The sequence below is a fragment of the Ovis aries genome, chromosome 21, assembly GCF_016772045.2.
Source record: "Ovis aries strain OAR_USU_Benz2616 breed Rambouillet chromosome 21, ARS-UI_Ramb_v3.0, whole genome shotgun sequence".
NCBI lineage: Eukaryota > Metazoa > Chordata > Mammalia > Artiodactyla > Bovidae > Ovis > Ovis aries.
The window spans coordinates 23,813,570-23,832,671 of NC_056074.1; the positions used below are offsets into that span (position 1 = coordinate 23,813,570).

At 40.4% G+C, this 19,102-nt stretch overlaps 1 protein-coding gene across 2 annotated transcripts in view; it reads right to left on the reverse strand.

Annotated features, from left to right (window-relative positions):
• The window catches only part of LOC101118315 (L-lactate dehydrogenase C chain), a 36,559-nt gene extending 18,769 nt beyond the window's left edge, over positions 1 to 17,790 (reverse strand). The window contains exons 1-3 of one of the 2 annotated variants that reach the window (XM_027959707.3): positions 17,224 to 17,790; positions 11,244 to 11,361; positions 5,070 to 5,243 (exon numbers count right to left, since the gene is read on the reverse strand). In XM_027959707.3, the coding sequence (XP_027815508.1) occupies positions 5,070 to 5,243; positions 11,244 to 11,361; positions 17,224 to 17,349 (418 nt within the window). In that variant the 5' untranslated portion in view covers positions 17,350 to 17,790. The remainder of the gene's footprint in view (positions 1 to 5,069; positions 5,244 to 11,243; positions 11,362 to 17,223) is intronic. The other variant, XM_027959706.3, reaches the window with a different exon arrangement.
• Between the last annotated feature and the right edge of the window lie 1,312 nt (positions 17,791 to 19,102).

Below are 19,102 nucleotides of genomic sequence, written 5' to 3' on the forward strand. Positions count from 1 at the left end.
AAGAAAGCCAATGCCAAAGAATGCTCAAACTACCACACAATTGCACTCATCTCACATGCTAGTAAACTAATGCTCAAAATTCTCCAAGCCAGGCTTCAGCAATACGTGAACCGTGAACTTTCAGATGTTCGAGCTGGTTTTAGAAAAGGCAGAGGAACCAGAGATCAAATTGCCAACATCTGCTGGATCATCGAAGAAGCAAGAGAGTTCCAGAAAAACATCTATTTCTGCTTTATTGACTATGCCAAAGCCTTTGACTGTGTGGATCACAGTAAACTGTGGAAAATTCTGAAAGAGATGGGAATACCAGACCACCTGACCTGCCTCTTGAGAAATCGGTATGCAGGCCAGGAAGCAGCAGTTAGAACTGGACGTGGAACAACAGACTGTTTCCAAATAGGAAAAGGAGTACGTCAAGGCTGTATATTGTCACCCTGCTTATTTAACTTCTATGCAGAGTACATCATGAGAAATACTGGACTGGAAGAAACACAAGCTAGAATCAAGATTGCCGGGAGAAATATCAAGAACCTCAGATATGCAGATGACACCACCCTTATGGTAGAAAGTGAAGAGGAACTAAAAAGCCTCTTGATGGAAGTGAAAGAGGAAAGTGAAAAAGTTGGCTTAAAGCTCAATATTCAGAAAACGAAGATCATGGCATCCAGTCCCATCACTTCACGGGAAATAGATGGGGAAACAGTGGAAACAGTGTCAGACTTTATTTTTGGGGGCTCCAAAATCACTGCAGATGGTGACTGCAGCCATGAAATTAAAAGACGCTTACTCCTTGGAAGAAAAGTTATGACCAACCTAGATAGTATATTCAAAAGCAGAGACATTACTTTGCCGACTAAGGTCCGTCTAGTCAAGGCTATGGTTTTTCCAGTGGTCATGTACGGATGTGAGAGTTGGACTGTGAAGAAGGCTGAGCGCCAAAGAATTGATGCTTTTGATCTGTGGTGTTGGAGAAGACTCTTGAGAGTCCCTTGGACTGCAAGGAGATCCAACCAGTCCATTCTGAAGGAGATCAACCCTGGGATTTATTTGGATGGAAGGATGCTAAAGCTGAAACTCCAGTACTTTGGCCACCTCATGCGAAGAGTTGACTCATTGGAAAAGACTTAGATGCTGGGAGGGATTGGGGGCAGGAGAAGAAGGGGACGACAGAGGATGAGATGGCTGGATGGCATCACTGACTCGATGGACGCGAGTCTGAGTGAACTCCGGGAGTTGGTGATGGACAGGGAGGCCTGGGGTGCTGTGATTCATGGGGTCGCAAAGAATCGGACCTGACTGAGCGACTGAACTGAACTGAACTGAACCATGAGGTTCTATGAAAGCAGGAAGTAAAGGCTAAGGCACAGTTATTAACTGCCTGGCTAAGTACTGAAGGCATGCCCCAACTTGTACACAGAGCCCTGCACCAAAGACTGTACACAAAGCCCCGTATCTTTTGGTTCCAAGCATTTAAGGAAAGTTTTGTCCAACCAATGGCAGATCACTAAACAGATGAAACATAGACTTCTGGGTCTACATATAATAAAAAATACAGACTTGACAGAATTAACTCATAAAAGTCACAAAACAATCTACAACAAGCTGATGTAGAGCAAACACTGAGAAGAAAGAATTTCATTTACAGAGTTTTCCTATTGTAGTTTTTTAATGTTCAAGTTTCAACAAATTATGAGGCATGAAACAAAATAAGCAAATACATATCCTACAAAGAGAAAAAAACATCAACAGAAACTCCCTGAGAAAGCCCAGGCATTAAACAACTACCCTGTCTTCAAGTCCACTGATTCTTTCTTCTGCCTTCTCACTCTGCTATTGAGTCCCTCTAGTTAATGTTCATTTAACTTTTTAACTTCAGAATTTCTATTCTTTTCTAAAAAATATTATTTATCTATTTAGTAATAATCACCATTTGGTGAGAGATCAGCCTCATTATTTCCTTTAGTTCTTTAGACATGCTGTATTTTAGTTCTTTAGCCATAGTTAAAATAGTTCATTTAAAATATCTGATAAATCTCTATTCAGTTACTCTGCCTAGAATTTCTAGCATGATGCTAAACACAAGTGGCAAAAGCAAGTCTCACTGCCTCATTCCTGGTCTTAGAAGTAAAATCATTCAGTCTAGTACCATCAAGTATAAGGCTAGCTAGGGTTTTGTTTTGTTTTAATTTTATTTTTACTTTATTTTACTTTACAATACCGTATTAGTTTTGCCATACATTGACATGAATCAGCCACGGGTGTATACGAGCTTCCAATCCTGAATCCCCCTCCCCCCTCCCACCCCATATCATCTATAAGGCTTGCTGGGGTTTTTTAATAAATATTTTTTTATGAGGTTGAAGAAAATTCCTTTCATTCATGGGTTGGTAAATTATTTTTTAAAATCGTAATTCAGTGTGGAATATTGTTTACTGCCTTATCTGCATCTATTAGCCTTTTATCATTATATAATATTCTGGTCTACAAAAATAATTTTTGTGTTAAAGTCTAATTTCCGTGATATCAGTATAGCAACTCCAGCTTTCTTTTAGCTTCTATCTGTATGCGATATCTTTTTCCATCTTTTTATTTTCACTTTACTGTGTCTTTTTATTCTCTTTTGAATAAAATATTTTTTTCAATTTTTATTAGAGTATTCTGTGTGTGTGCTCAGTCCTGTCCAACTCTTTGCAAGCCCATGGACTATAGCCTACACCAGGCTCCTTTTGTCCATGGGATTTCCCAGGCAATAACACTGGAGTGGGTTGCGATTCCCTTCTCTAGGGGATTTTTCTGACCCAGGGATTGAATCTGTGTCTCTTGTGTCTCCTACACTGGCAGGCAGATTCTTTACCACTCCACTACCTGGGAAGCCCCTTTTCGGAGTATAGCTGATTTACAATGTTGCGTCAGTTTCCGGTATACAGCAAAGTGAATCAGCTATACATATACCCACTCTTGGTAGATCACTAAACAGATGAAACAGACTTATGTGTCCATGTATAATAAAGAATACAGACTTGACAAAATTAACTCATAAAAGTCACAAAACAATATATATATGTACATATATCCACTCTTTTTTAGATTCTTTTCCTATGTAGGCCATTATGGAGTATTGATTAGAGCTCTCTGTGCTATACACTAGTGCCTATTGTTGTCTGTTTTATGTGTAGTAGTGTGTATATGTAAATTCCAATCTCCCAGTTTATCCTTCCCTCCCCCTCCCCTGGTAAACCGTAAGTTTGTTTTCTACATCCGGGACTCTACTTCTTTTGTAAATAAGTTCCTCTGTACCTTTTTTTTTGATTCCACACATAAATATGATAAACAGCATAGGACAGGCTTCCCTGGTGGCTCAGTGGTAAAGAATCCAGCTGCCAATGCAGGAGATACGGGTTTGATCCCTAGGTTGGGAAGATCCCCTAGAGAAGGAAATAGCAACCCACTCCTTTATTCTTACCTGGGAAATCCCACGGACAGAGAAGCCTGGCAGGTGACAGTCCAAGAGGTCACACAAGAGTTGGACACAACTTAGTGACTAAACAACAATACATAAAACTTACATGTCAATTATACATCAATAATGCTGGGAAAAACAAAAGCATTGTGTACTTTGGATGGGTGTGGTTTATCGTCATAAATTTGCTAAATGACGTTGTTGTAAAAAGGAAAAAAAAAAAGGAAATGCTATGGAAAGGTCAGTTTTCGTTCCAATCTCAAAGAAAGGCAATGGCAAAGAATGTTCATACTACTGCACAATTGCACTCATCTCACACGCTAGCAAAATAATACTCAAAATTCTCCAAGCCAGGCTTCAACAGTACGTGCGCCATAAACTTCCAGATGTTCAAGTTGGATTCAGAAAAGGCAGAGGAACCAGGGATCAAATTGCCAAAATCCACTGGATCATTGAAAAATCCAGAGTTCCAGAAAAACATCTACTTTTGATTTATTGACTACGCCAAAGCCTTTGACTGTGTGGATCACAACAAACTGTGGAAAATTCTTAAAGAGATGGGACTATCAGACCACCTGACCTGCCTCCTGAGAAATCTGTATGCAGGTCAAGAAGCAACAATTAGAACTGGACATGGAACAACAAGACTGGTTCCAAAACGGGAAAGGAGTACGTCAAGGCTGTATATTGTCACCCTGCTTATTTAACTTACATGCAGAGTATATCATGTGAAATGCTGGGTTAGATGAAGCACAAGCTGGAATCAAGATTGCCTGGAGAAATATCAATAACCTCAGTGACACAGATGACATCACCCTTAAGGCAGAAAGTGAAGAACTAAAGAGCCTCTTGATGAAAATGAAAGAGGAGAGTAAAAAGGTTGGCTTAAAACTCAACATTAGGAAAACTAAGATCATGACATCCGGTCCCATCACTTCATGGCAAATAGATGGGGAAACAGTGGAAACAGTGTCAGACTTTATTTTGGGGGGCTCCAAAATCACTGCAGATGGTGATTGCACCCATGAAATTAAAAGACACTTGCTTCTTAGAACAAAAGTTATGAGCAACCTAGATAGCATAATCAAAAGCAGGGACATTACTTTGCCAACAAAGGTCTGTCTAGTCAAAGCTATGTAGTCATGTATGGATGTGAAAGTTGGACTATAAAGAAAGCTGAGTGCTAAAGAACAGATGCTTTTGAACTGTGGTGTTGGAGAAAACTCTTGAGAGTCCCCTGGAATGCAAGGAGATCCAACCAGTCCATCCTAAAGGAAATCAGTCCTGAATATTCACTGGAAGGACTGATGCTGAAGCTGAACCTCCAATACTTTGGCCACCTGATGCGAAGAGCCGACTCATTGGAAAAGACCCTTGATGCTGGGAAAGATTGAAGGCAGGAGGAGAAGGGGACGACAGAAGATGATTTGGTTGGATACTATCACTAATGCGATGGTCATGAGTTTGAGTAAGCTCTGGGAGTTGCTGACAGACAGGGAGGCATGGCGTGCTACAGTCGGTGGGGTCGCAAAGAGTCGGACATGACTGAGTAACTGATCTGAAAGGAAATATCATCCTTATGCAGTTAAAGGGAATAGAAAAGACTCACCTGGATTTGAAACAATAAGCATCTTACAGTCAGGACTATTTTGGACTATGGCAGGAATGGCTGACTTCATGATATCCACATTACGCTGGACCAGGTTAAGGCGACTTTCTCCCTCTTGCTGCCGTGCACCTGCTGTAATAATAACTAATCTGGAATTTGCAGATACACTGTAATCTAAAGAAGGAAACAGAAAATATCTGGATCAAGACTGCCAGGATCTCTGTGCCTTAATTCTTTAAAAGTCTACTGTACGGTGATGGTATTAAAGTACTCTACTACTGCCATGGCTTGCACTTCCGAATGAACAGATTTTCCACACAGTAACGTTATCTTCACTGACCTCCAGTAGCATATTGGGCACCTACTGACCTGGGGAGTTCCTCTTTCAGTATCCTATCATTTTGCCTTTTCAAACTGTTCATGGGGTTCTAAAGGCAAGAATACTGAAGTGGTTTGCCATTCCCTTCTCCAGTGGACCACATTCTGTCAGACCTCTCCACCATGACCTGCCTGTCTTGGGTTGCCCCGCAGGTGTGGCTTGGTTTCATTGAGTTAGACAAGGCTGTGGTCCTAGTGTGATTATATTGACTAGTTTTCTGTGAGTATGGTTTCAGTGTGTCTGCCCTCTGATGCCCTCTTGCAACACCTACCATCTTACTTGGGTTTCTCTTATCTTGGAATGAAGGGATGAAGCCAAGCAAAAACAATACCCAGCTGTGGATGTGACTGGTGATAGAAGCAAGGTCTGATGCTGTAAAGAGCAATATTGCATAGGAACCTGGAATGTCAGGTCCATGAATCAAGCCAAATTGGAAGTGGTCAAACAAGAGACGGCAAGAGTGAACGTTGACATTCTAGGAATCAGCGAACTAAAATGGACTGGAATGGATGAATTTAACTCAGATGACCATTATATCTACTACTGCAGGCAGGAATCCCTCAGAAGAAATGGAGTAGCCATCATGGTCAACAAAAGAGTCCGAAATGCAGTACTTGGATGCAATCTCAAAACGACAGAATGATCTCTGTTCGTATCCAAGGCAAACCATTCAATATCACAGTTATCCAAGTCTATACCCCAACCAGCAACGCTGAAGAAGATGAACTTGAATGGTTCTATGAAGACCTACAAGACTTTTTAGAACTAACACCCAAAAAAGATGTCCTTTTCATTATAGGGGACTGGAATGCAAAAGTAGGAAGTCAAGAAACACCTGGAGTAACAGGCAAATTTGGCCTTGGAATGTGGAATGAAGCAGGGCAAAGACCAATGGAGTTTTGCCAAGAAAGTGCACTGGTCATAGCAAACACCCTCTTCCAACAACACAAGAGAAGACTCTACACATGGACATCACCAGATGGTCAACACCGAAATCAGATTGATTATATTCTTTGTAGCCAAAGATGGAGAAGCTCTATACAGTCAACAAAAACAAGACCAGGAGCTGACTGTGGCTCAGATCATGAACTCATTATTACCATATTCAGACTCAAATTGAAAAAAGCAGGGAATACCGCTAGACCATTCAGGTATGACCTAAATCAAATCCCTTATGATTATACAGTGGAAGTGAGAAATAGATTTAAGGGCCTAGATCTGATAGATAGAGTGCCTGATGAACTATGGAATGAGGTTTGTGACATTGTACAGGAGACAGGGATCAAGACCATCCCTATAGAAAAGAAATGCAAAAAAGCAAAATGGCTGTCTGAGGAGGCCTTACAAATAGCTGTGAAAAGAGAGGCAAAAAGCAAAGGAGAAAAGGAAAGATATAAGCATCTGAATGCAGAGTTCCAAAGAGTAGCAAGAAGAGATAAGAAAGCCTTCTTCAGCGATCAGTGCAAAGAAATAGAGGAAAACAACAGAATGGGAAAGACTAGAGATCTCTTCAAGAAAATTAGAGATACCAAGGGAACATTTCATGCCAAGATGGGCTTGATAAAGGACAGAAATGGTATGGACCTAACAGAAGCAGAAGATATTAAGAAGAGGTGGCAAGAATACACAGAAGAACTGTACAAAAAAGATCTTCACGACCCAGATAATCATGATGGTGTGATCACTCATCTAGAGCCAGACATCCTGGAATGTGAAGTCAAGTGGGCCTTGGAAAGCATCGCTACGAACAAAGCTAGTGGAGGTGATGGAATTCCAGTTGAGCTATTTCAAATCCTAAAAGACGATGCTGTGAAAGTGCTGCACTCAATATGCCAGCAAATTTGGAAAACTCAGCAGGGGCCACAGGACTGGAAAACGTCAGTTTTCATTCCAATTCCAAAGAAAGCCAATGCCAAAGAATGCTCAAACTACCGCACAATTGCACTCATCTCACATGCTAGTAAAGTAATGCTCAAAATTCTCCAAGCCAGGCTTCAGCAATACGTGAACCGTGAACTTCCAGATGTTCGAGCTGGTTTTAGAAAAGGCAGAGGAACCAGAGATCAAATTGCCAACATCTGCTGGATCATTGAAGAGGCAAGAGAGTTCCAGAAAAACATCTATTTCTGCTTTATTGACTATGCCAAAGCCTTTGACTGTGTGGATCACAGTAAACTGTGGAAAATTCTGAAAGAGATGGGAATACCAGACCACCTGACCTGCCTCTTGAGAAATCGGTATGCCGGTCAGGAAGCAACAGTTAGAACTGGACGTGGAACAACAGACTGTTTCCAAATAGGAAAAGGAGTACATCAAGGCTGTGTATTGTCACCCTGCTTATTTAACTTCTATGCAGAGTACATCATGAGTAACACTGGACTGGAAGAAACACAAGCTGGAATCAAGATTGCCGGGAGAAATATCAAGAACCTCAGATATGCGGATGACACCACCCTTATGGAAGAAAGTGAAGAGGAACTAAAAAGCCTCTTGATGGAAGTGAAAGAGGAGAGTGAAAAAGTTGGCTTAAAGCTCAACATTCAGAAAACGAAGATCATGGCATCTGGTCCCATCACTTCATGGGAAATAGATGGGGAAACAGTGGAAACAGTGTCAGACTTTATTTTTGGGGGCTCCAAAATCACTGCAGATGGTGACTGCAGCCATGAAATTAAAAGACGCTTACTCCTTGGAAGAAAAGCTATGACCAACCTAGATAGTATATTCAAAAGCAGAGACATTACTTTGCTGACTAAGGTCCATCTAGTCAAGGCTATGGTTTTTCCAGTAGTCATGTATGGATGTGAGAGTTGGACTGTGAAGAAGGCTGAGCGCCGAAGAATTGATGCTTTTGAACTGTGGTGTTGGAGAAGACTCTTGAGAGTCCCTTGGACTGCAAGGAGATCCAACCAGTCCATTCTGAAGGAGATCAGCCCTGGGATTTCTTTGGAAGGAATGATGCTAAAGCTGAAGCTCAAGTACTTTGGCTACCTCATGCGAAGAGTTGACTCATTGGAAAAGATTCTGATGCTGGGAGAGACTGGGGGCAGGAGGAGAAGGGGACGACCGAGGATGAGATGGCTAGATGGCATCACGGACTCGATGGACGTGAGTCTGAGTGAACTCCAGGACATGGTGATGGACAGGGAGGCCTGGGGTGCTGCGATTCATGGGGTCGCAAAGAGTCAGACACGACTGAGTGACTGAACTGAACTGACTGAATTTCACAAGACTGTGTCTAAATGGGGATTTTTATTTATCCGTCTTGAGATTATTTGTCTTGAATCCATGGGTTGTTTTTCATCAGTTCTCCAAAATGCTGAGTCAAAATCTTTTCAAGTACTTCCTCTGCCTCACCGACTCTTCTAAGTAGAAGTATTTTACACTGTCTCACTCTATCCTCCATGATTCTTAACCTGTCATATTTTCTACTTCTTGCCATCTTCTGGGTAACTGCCTTAGATTCACCACTTGTTTCTTCAAATATGTCTATTTGAAATCTATTATGAAATCTATTAATTTTTTATTTCAGTCCATTTCATAGTCAGAAGTTATATTAATATTTGGTTATTTATAAAAATCTGTTCTTTTTCTTATAGTTTCCTATCTTATACTGATATTTTCAAGCTTGCACTTTATTCTTTAAATAATCACAGTTAAATTATAATTTGTTTTATAATTTCTTTATCAGAAATCTACTGTGGCCTCTGTCGGTTTCTGCTTATTTGTGTTGTAGATCTAATTATTCATACTGTGAGATGTTTACCTTCCATGAAACTTTATTTGGGGAAGTTCTTTGAAGCCTTAAATAAAATGTATTTCCTCCAGAGACTATCTTAAGATTGCTAAGCTTTTATTGGAATTTAATTAAGGGCCAACTTGTGGCTCCAAATCCTTAGCAGCCATTTCCTTCTTTTACTAAAGCATTTCTGAGACAGTCAATTTTACTTGCAGTTCCCAGAGATACAGAGAAGGGAATCATTTCCAGGTCATTCTTACATTAAGAAATTGGCAAATTAAGGCCAGCAAGCCAAATCTGTTCTACTACCTGTTTTTGTAAATAAAGTCTCATTGGAACATAGCCATACCCACATGCTTATGTATTGTAAATGGATGCTTTAATGTAACAGGAGGGCTGCAAGTTTTGACAGAGACTATGTTGCTCACAAAGCCTGAAATACTTACTATATGACCCTTTACAGAAAAAAGTTTACTGATCCCTGGTGTAGTCCACTGGGGCTTTGCTTTATGGGGTTATTTCCTACGCACCTCCTCAAATTAGGCTGTCTCCAGTCTGCTAAGTCCTCTGAGGCAGGGAAAACCAAAATTCAAGTTCACTAGGTTTGGCTAACGCTAGCTATTGAAAACTAGCAACAGTGCTGTTTAACTCTATCATCTCCTGCCTTCATTCAGTGCCTGTTCTGAAAATCTCTTAACTTTATTAAGAGCTTATCAATTCTTTAAGTATTGATATTTATTCTTTCATATTTTTTGCAGAAGTTTTGTTATTTATAGCAAAAGGATTGATTCAGGTACTTATCCTGCCATATTACTAGAAATTAAAAGCTGAATGATTTTTAAAAGTATTTTAATACAGGAGTAGCTTTTTAACTTGACTCTGCTCAACAAATTCAATAGATTAACTGATATAAAACAAGGTACCCAAGGTACACTGAACACTCTCACCTATTAATAGTAGACTTCTAATATGTCTGTATACTTCTGTGCTTATGAGTTGCTGCATATCAAGAATTTGTCGTATTTCATAGTTAATTTTTTAATGACTGTTACTATGAAAATTAAGTTGAATGTTTTAGAAAGGCATGTTAAAAAAAGCTGTTTAAAAATCTTCCTTTTAGTTATAAGAGAAATAAAAATGAAGAAAAACCATAAAAATTTATTAGCATGTTGTGATTAGACTGCTTCATGAGTAGCTTTAAACTAATTATAGTACTTTAAAGAAATAGAAATGATTATTACTGGTAGGCTATTTAAAAAAAAAAATACTGCAAAAACTCCAATCAGCTGAGCCATGCTCAAAGGTCTTACCCTCCAATCAGAAAATTAGCAAATGAAGTTCTTGTACATTTACATGTTTCAGGTCAATATAAAATTTTATGGTTCTAACAGGCACTTTAAAAGTAAGTAACCACTTTCAGTTCCAATCATGTTAGACAAGAGGGCTTCTAGTAGCAAGTAGATCTGTTGAATCACATTACCAAAAAGCACACTAAATATAATACTTTATGATTAAATAATTATTTTTCCTAATTCTCTAAGCATTCTTAGTTGCCCAAAACATAATGTTAATGCTAATGGGGCTAAGCTCTCCATTTCCTCTTCTATAGCTTCAAACTATACCCTGAAACCTGGTTGTCTAAAAACAGGTTAAAAATATAGATACACACATCAAAAAAAACCAAGAATATAGATAAATACATCAATAATATTACAAAAACTATTTGAGACTGCACATCTTTGGGAAAATATATACAACTGAATGACAAGCTTAAAAAGCATTTATATAATACAATGTCAGTTGTGTAAAAAACGAATAGAGAAAGTAAAGAAATACACAAAACCATTAACAAGAGAGATTTAAAAAGTTTAATACTGTTTTTGTATTAATCAAATATTCTCCAATCAGAATGGAATGTTCTTTTTAAAAAATACTAACCTTCTAAATTATATGTCCTAATTACAAAGGGGCTATTTTAAATTTTATACTTATTGACAACAGTTTGATAGACTTCACTATTTTTTTTAAGTTTTGAAAATAATTTTATAAAACTAACCTTTTCCAGAGATGATCTTTGGAGTATTAAAGAAAAGACTACCATGTTGAAGATCCATTGTTTCTCCCTTCAGTTTGTCTGCTACAACATCAATAAGGGCAAGCTCATCAGCCAAATCCTAAAATACATGAAAGGACTGAATAAAATATTCCCATTTCAATTTTAAGAGAAAAAGAAAAAATTTTATGTGGTTATTTTATAATCGGACTTCCCTATAGCTCAGATGGTAAAGAATGTGCAAAGAAGTGCTACATTTTTAGTAGAAAAAGTGGTATAAAAATAATAATTCTTTACAGGAGTTCTTTGGTGGCCTAGTGGTTACGATTTTGGGCTTTCACTGCCATGGCTTGGGTTCAATCTCTCAATCCCTGTTCAGGGAACTGAGATCCTGCAAGCTGCAAGGCTTGGCCAGAAAGAAAATAAGTCTTTTAATGTGCCTATACTTTGGCCACCTGATGCGAAGAGCTGACTCATTTGAAAAGACCCTGATGCTGGGAAAGATTGTAGGCGGGAGGAGAAGGGGACGACACAGGATGAGATGGTTGGATGGCACCACCGATCAATGGACATGAGTTTGAGTAAACTTCGGGAGTTGGTGATGGACAGGGAGGCCTGGCGTGCTGCGGTTCATGGGGTCGCAAAGAGTCAGACACGACTGAGCAATTGAACTGAATGTACCTAAAGACACCAGAAGTTAAGGTAAACAACAGAATGTAGCAAAAAGTATTAATTGTTTTGCCTTCAAGTAATTGTTAAGTTTTTCAGAATTGTTTTTTTTCCCACTTCAGATAACAGCTTTAAAACAAATGAAAACTTATGAAATCCTTTCAAAGGACTTTATTATATTTAACCCTTTTGCCTAATTTCTGAACTGGTTGAAGCTGTTTTTAGTATGAATCCTTATGGCCAAAAATGAAAGGTAGGCACCTCTGGGAAACCTCTTCATGTGGCTTGGTATATTACAATTAACGCTGGCCCTCCAACTTAGGGGTAAGTAACCATACATCCAGACCCAACCAATTGTTTCATCCTTCCTTCTAGACTCAGCAGTTTCTTCACAAATGGGCATATGGCCCAGGCATAACAAATGAGCACAGTGTCTGTGAGCTTAGAAAATGGAAATGAATTCTGGCCCTTTTACCTCTTAGACATTTGACCATGAGCAAGCTCTTTAACATATATGCTTCAGTATTTTCATCTATAAATGGAGATGATAACAGTACCTGCCTCCTAAGGTTGCTATAAAGACTAAAAAATACCTTTAAAACATTTAGAGAGGTGAAAAACTTAACAATGAAAACTACAAAACTGCTGAAACAAATTAAAGAAGAAACAAGTAAACAGACATCCTACGTTCATGGACTGGAAGATAAAGTTTTATTAAGATGGCAATACTACTCCAAGCAATCTTCAGATATAATGCAACCACTACAAAAATCCCAATGGCATTTGTTTCAAGAATTAGAAAATTCCATTCTACAATTCTTATGGAATCTCAAGAGACTCTGTATAACCAAAACAATCTTCAAAAGGAATAAAGAAGGTGATCTTAAGCTTCCTGATTTCAATATTTATGACAAAGCTACAGTAATCAAAACAGTGTGGTACTGACGTAAAGAGACATGTAGATCAATGGAACAGAAGAGAGTCCAGGGGGGAAAATTCCCACATATGTTGTCAGATATTTTTTGACAAGAGTGCCAGGATTATTCAGTAGGCAAAGGATAGCATTTTCAACAAATGGTATTGGGATAACTGGACACTTACATGCAAAAGAATAAGGTTGGACTGTTTACATTATACCATATGTGTGTGTGTGTGTGAAGTCACTCAGTCGTGTCTGACTCTCTGCGACTCCATGGACTGTAGCCTACCAGGCTCCTCCCTCCATGGGATTCTCCAGGCAAGAGTACTGGAGTGGGTTGCCATTTCCTTCCCCAGGGATCTTCCTGACCCAGGGATTGAGCCTGGGTCTCCCGCATTCCAGGCGGATGCTTTAACCTCTAAGTCACCAGGGAAGCCCACATCATACCACAGATAAAATTAACCAAAAATGGATCAAAGAGCTAAATGTAAGCCCCAAAACTATAAAACCCTTAGGAGAAAAGATAGAGGGAAAACTTCATGACATTGGGTTTGGCAGTGATTTTTGGATATAATACCAAAAGCACAATAACAAAAGTAAAAAGATAAATTGAACTGCAAAGTCAGAAAAAGAAAAACAAATATTGCATGGTAATGCATATACATGGAATCTAGAAAAATGGTACATATGAACACTTATTTGCAAAGCAGGAATAAGAGACACAGATGTAGACAACATACGGACACCAAGGGGGAGAAGGAGGTGGGATGAATTGGGAAATTGAGATTGATGTATATACACTATTGATACTATGCATAAAATAGATAACTGATGAGAACCTACTATATAGCACAGGGAACTCTATACTCAGTGCTCTGTGGTGACCTAAATGGAAGGAAGTCCAAAAATGAGGGGCTAGGAATGACAGTAGGGAAGGCAATGGCACCCCACTCCAGTACTCTTGCCTGGAAAATCCCATGGACAGAGGAGCCTGGTGGGCTGCAGTCCATGGGGTCGCCAGGAGTCAGACAGGACTGAGCGACTTCACTTTCACTTTTCACTTTCATGCATAGAAGGAAATGGCAAACCACTCCAGTGTTCTTGCCTGGAGAATCCCAGGGATGGGGGAGCCTGGTGGGCTGCCATCTATGGGGTCGCACAGAGTTGAACACGACTGAAGTGACTTAGCAGCAGCAGCAGGAATGAGTCAGGTAGGAAGGCTAGGAATCCCTAAGGGGCAGGAGGAAATAAACTGCAAGTGGCAGACGTTTCTCTCTCTCTCTCTCTTCTAATCCTGTGTTGTCGGGACACTTGGTTACACCTGAACTTAACTTTGAGCTGCAAATGGCTCAGCAAACCAATGCGTTTTTCTTATGGAAATGTTTTTCTTAAGCTGTGTTAATGAAACCACGTATTTGCTTTGGAATCTGCCTTTCTTCAAATGGGTTCTGCCCAAGAAGTCAAACAGGCCTTAGGAAGAAGTACTGCAAACAAAGCTAGTGGAGGTGATGGAATTTCAGTTGAGCTATTTCAAATCCTAAAAGATGATGCTGTTAAAAGTGCTGCACTCACTATGCCAGCAAATTTGGAAAACTCAGCAGGGGCCACAGGACTGGAAAAGGTCAGTTTGCACTCCAATCCCAAAGAAAGGCAATGCCAAAGACTGTTCAAACCACCACACAATTGCACTCATTTCACAAGCTAGCAAAGTAATGCTCAAAATTCTCCAAGCTAGGCTTCAACAGTACGTGAACTGAGAACTTCCAGATGTTCAAGCTGGATTTAGAAAAGGCATAGGAACCAGAGATCAAATTGCCAACATCCATTGGATCATAGAAAAGAGCAAGAGAATTCTAGAAAAACATCTTCTGCTTCATTGACTATGCTAAAGCCTTTGTCTGTATGAATCACAACAAACTGGAAAATTCTTAAAAGAGATGGGAATATCAGACCACCTTACCTGCCTCCTGAGAAATCTGTATGCAGGTCAAGATGCAACAGTTAGAATGGGACATGGAACAATATGAACTGATTCAAAACTGGGAAAGGAATACGTCAAGGCTGTATGTTGTCACCCTGCTTAACTTATATACAGAATACATCATGGGAAATGCCGGGCTAGATGAAGCTCAAGCTGGAATCAAGACTGCCAGGAGAAATAGCAAAAACTTAGATATGCACATGACACCATCCTTATGGTGGAAAGCAAAGAGGAACTAAAGAACCTCTTGATGAAGGTGAAAGAAGAGAGTGAAAAAGCTGGCTTAAATCTCAACATTCAAAACACTAAGATCATGGCCATGGCATCCAGTCCCATCACTTCATAGCAAATAGTTGGGGAAACAATGGAGACAGTGACAGACTATTTTCTTGGGCTCCAAAATCACTGCAGATGGTGACTGCAGGCATGAAATTAAAAGACACTTGCTCCTTGGAAGAAAAGTTATGACAAACCTAGACAGCATATTAAAAAACAAAGACATTACTTTGCCCACAAAGTAGTCAAAGGTCTGGATGGTTTTTCTCACATCAAGTCATGTATGGATGTGAGAGCTGGACCAAAAGAGCTGATCACCAAAGAACTGATGCTTTAGAACCGTGATGTTGGAGAAGACTCTCGAGAGTCCCTTTTACTGCAAGGAGATCAAACCAGTCAATCCTAAAGGAAATCAGCCCTGAATATTCATTGGAAGCTGAAGCTCCAATACTTTGGCCACCTGATGTGAAGAGCAGACTCATTGAAAGAGACCCTGATGCTGTGAAAGATTGAAGGCAGGAGGAGAAGGGGACAACATACGATGAGATGGTTGGATGGTATCACTGATTCAATGGACATGAGCCTGAGCAAGCTCTGGGAGATGGTGAAGGACAGGGAAGCCTGGTGTACTGTAATCCATGGGGTGGCAAAGAGTCAGACACGACTGAGCAACTGAACAACCAAAATGTATACATGTAGCTGATTCACTCCACTGTACAGCAGAAACACAACATTGTAAAGCAACTATATTCCAATAATTTTTTTAATTTCAAACTTGTGTGTATCAAAGGACACAACCAACAGAACAAAAAGGAAATCCAAGGAATGGGTGAAAATTTTTCAAAGTGAAATGAAAATCACTCAGTCATGTCTGACTCTTTGCAATCCCATGGACTATACAGTCCATGGAATTCTCTAGGCCAGAATACTGGAGTGGGCAGCCTTTGCCTTCTCCAGGGGATCTCCCCAACCCAGGGATCAAACCCAGGTCACCAGCATTGCAGGTGGATTCTTTGCCAGCTGAGCCACAAGGGAAACCCAATAATTGAAAATCGTTTACCTAATAAGTGGGCTTCCCTGGTGGCTCAGAGGGTAAAGCGTCTGCCTGCAAAGCAGGAGACCTGGGTTCGATCAAGATCAGGGTCAGGAAGATCCCCTGGAGAAGGAAATGGCAACCCACTCCAGTACTCTTGCCTGGAAAATCCCATGAACAGAGGAGCCTGGTAGACTACAGTCCATGGGATTGCAAAGAGTTGGACACGACTGAGCGACTTCACAATAAGCAGTTAATATTTAGAATATAAAAAGTACTCCTACAACAACAAACTCAATTTAAAAATGGGCAAAAGATTTGAAACAGACACTTCTTCAAAGCTATACAAATAGCCAACAGGCACATGGAAAGATATTCTGGAAATAGTAAGGAAAATCAAAGGACTTCCATTGTTATCAAATTTGGTGCTTTTGTTTTATAATGAGCAGGTAATGCTTATATAATTAAAAAATGTAAGTCTAAGCCATTGGGAAATATGATTTTCACGCATTTACTCTTCAAGAAAGGCAAAGCGATGAATCACTTTAAGAGAAAACGTTATATAATATTAACAAAATAAGGTAATCAATGTTTCTATGAATAAATTTAAATAGTCTGACTAAACACATATGTGTGCTTAGTCACTCAGTTATGTCCAATTCTTTGCCACCGTTTGGACTGCAGCCTGCCAGGATCCTCTCTGTTCATGGACTTTTTCCAGGCAAGCATAGTGGAATGGGTTGCCATTTCCTCCTCCAGGGGATCTTTTTGATCCATGGATTAAACCCCAGTCTCCTGTGTCTCCTGCTGATGGATTCTTTACCAGCTGAGCCATCGGGGAAGCCCATAATATTAGCAAAATTATTTTGCTAAGGTTACATTTTAATCTTAACAAAATAATGTAATCAATGTGTCTCCTATGAATAAATTTAAACAGCCTGACAATGCTTCACACATGGTCAACTCTAAATAAATGTTTCTTAAGTAAAAAATCAGGTGATACTTCTTTGCTGTCAAGGGGTTAACCCTGCAACCCTGCGCTCAACATTTACAAGACCTATCAGTGCTCACTTATTTTCAGCCACAGTATAAACTTATCACTTACCTTCAGCAAGATACAGATCGCACATGCCATGCCTACAGCACCTGTTCCAACAATGGTGACCTTATTCTGGGAGACTTTATCTTCCTCAATTAGATTCTCAATAAGCTGCTCCTTGACAGATGACATTTTGAGAACCTGATAGAGATAATGTAATTTCAGAGGAAGCAATCTCCCTGAACTAATCACTCTCACACCTATGGAAGTACCTCTCGAGTTTGCAGAATGTCAGAAGGGGGAAGCCTAAGGAAAAAATGCCTGCTCGCCAGGTGTGGAGGGGTAGAAAACCGACGAGTGTATCTATCAGTATTAGAGACTGGGGCACCAAAAGGTCTTTAAAACTTCTCCCTGCCCCAAGCCACCACTTTCGCTCCAGTCCCAGTCACTCACAAACGCTTATCGTGTGGCCCAAGGCCGGAATGCACAATGCACGACCTTTAAGTTGCTTTTTAAGCTACACCACCAAAAACTACACAGCAACGTCAGTAGACATGTGAAGCCCAGCGACCGTTACTCTCCAAACCGTTAGGCAAGCACGCTCCTACGCACGCACGCCTCTCCTCCGTCTGCACACAAGCTCCGCCCCACGGCCGCCTCGGGCGCAGGCGCAGTGGCCAGGGCTTGTCGTCTGGTGTGAGTGGCTTCGTGGGGACCTGCTGTTGTGTTGTCGTAATCTCCGTGTAAGGAATTTTAGTTGGTCTCGAAGAGTGTGCAAGAGAGGGATATTGGTGTGTCGTTTCATTTCTTTTGGCTGGTCTAGGCCTCAGACTGATTTAAAGTCGAAACTTTGGAGACCAGACCCACCTGGTGGGCCAGGGGGTAAGCTTGGAGCCTTCGTGGGAAAGAACTCTCACCTCCTGTTCACCAGTGGGCCAGCTAAAACTAGCATCCTGAGGACGATGCTTCGAAATGCTGAATTGAGAGAACAAGGTGGTAATGAAAAAAAAGGGCATGGTTAGTTTTCTAAGGGATTTTAATTTACCCGAGGAATTTATAACTCACAGGTTGGGACACGACCTCACCTGTCATCTTTTGTCATCATTGGCATCTGAATCCTTTTCAAAATATAAAGGGTAATCCATTTTCTGTATAAAAGCCAGTAGTTTTTTTTTTTTTAATGTAGTTTAGATCATGCAATAAATCTGCTTAAAATCCTTCAATGGCTTTCCGATGCACTTAACTAATTTTTACTACAATCTAAGAAGTGTTCAGTACGTGGCCTCCTTTCATCCCTCCAACTTCTTCTCAAGACACCACACTTCCTTCCAGCTTTTGGACAGCTTTTTCCCATTTCAGGACTTTGTCCTGTTACGTATGTCTGCAAAGTTCTTTCCCAGTTCAGTTCAGTTGCTCAGTGGTGTCCGACTCTTTGCGACCCCATGAATTGCAGCACGCCAGGCCTCCCTGTCCATCACCAGCCCTTGTCAAAAGTTGATTCCTCATTTTCAGTTTTGAACAAAAATGGCAGTTCCTCTAACTTTCCTTGACAAATATATCAACTACCATCCCCTCCCAACATCTCTCCTGTTTCTCTTATGGCACTTTTCACAACCTATTACTAGCCCCAGGCAAGGGCTTCTCAGGTGTGGCAGTGGCTACTGAATCTGTACTACCACTTGGCTTGTTTACTTCCTTCCACAACATCTTCTGGCCCTTGTACCTCATTTACTAGAGACTGAGCGTGAGCTAGTGCTGACTTAGATGACCCCCAGATCCAAGCTTTACACCTGCATGCCAAAAGAAATGTCATTTTCATACTGATCGAACTCCTACTGTAGGTGAAGAAAGAGGCTCTTCATACCTGCCCAAGGCACATATTCTGAACATCCCCTTTGCTTCTCCCACCAACTGGCAACTTGTTTTAAGATGGGGCTAAGGCTGA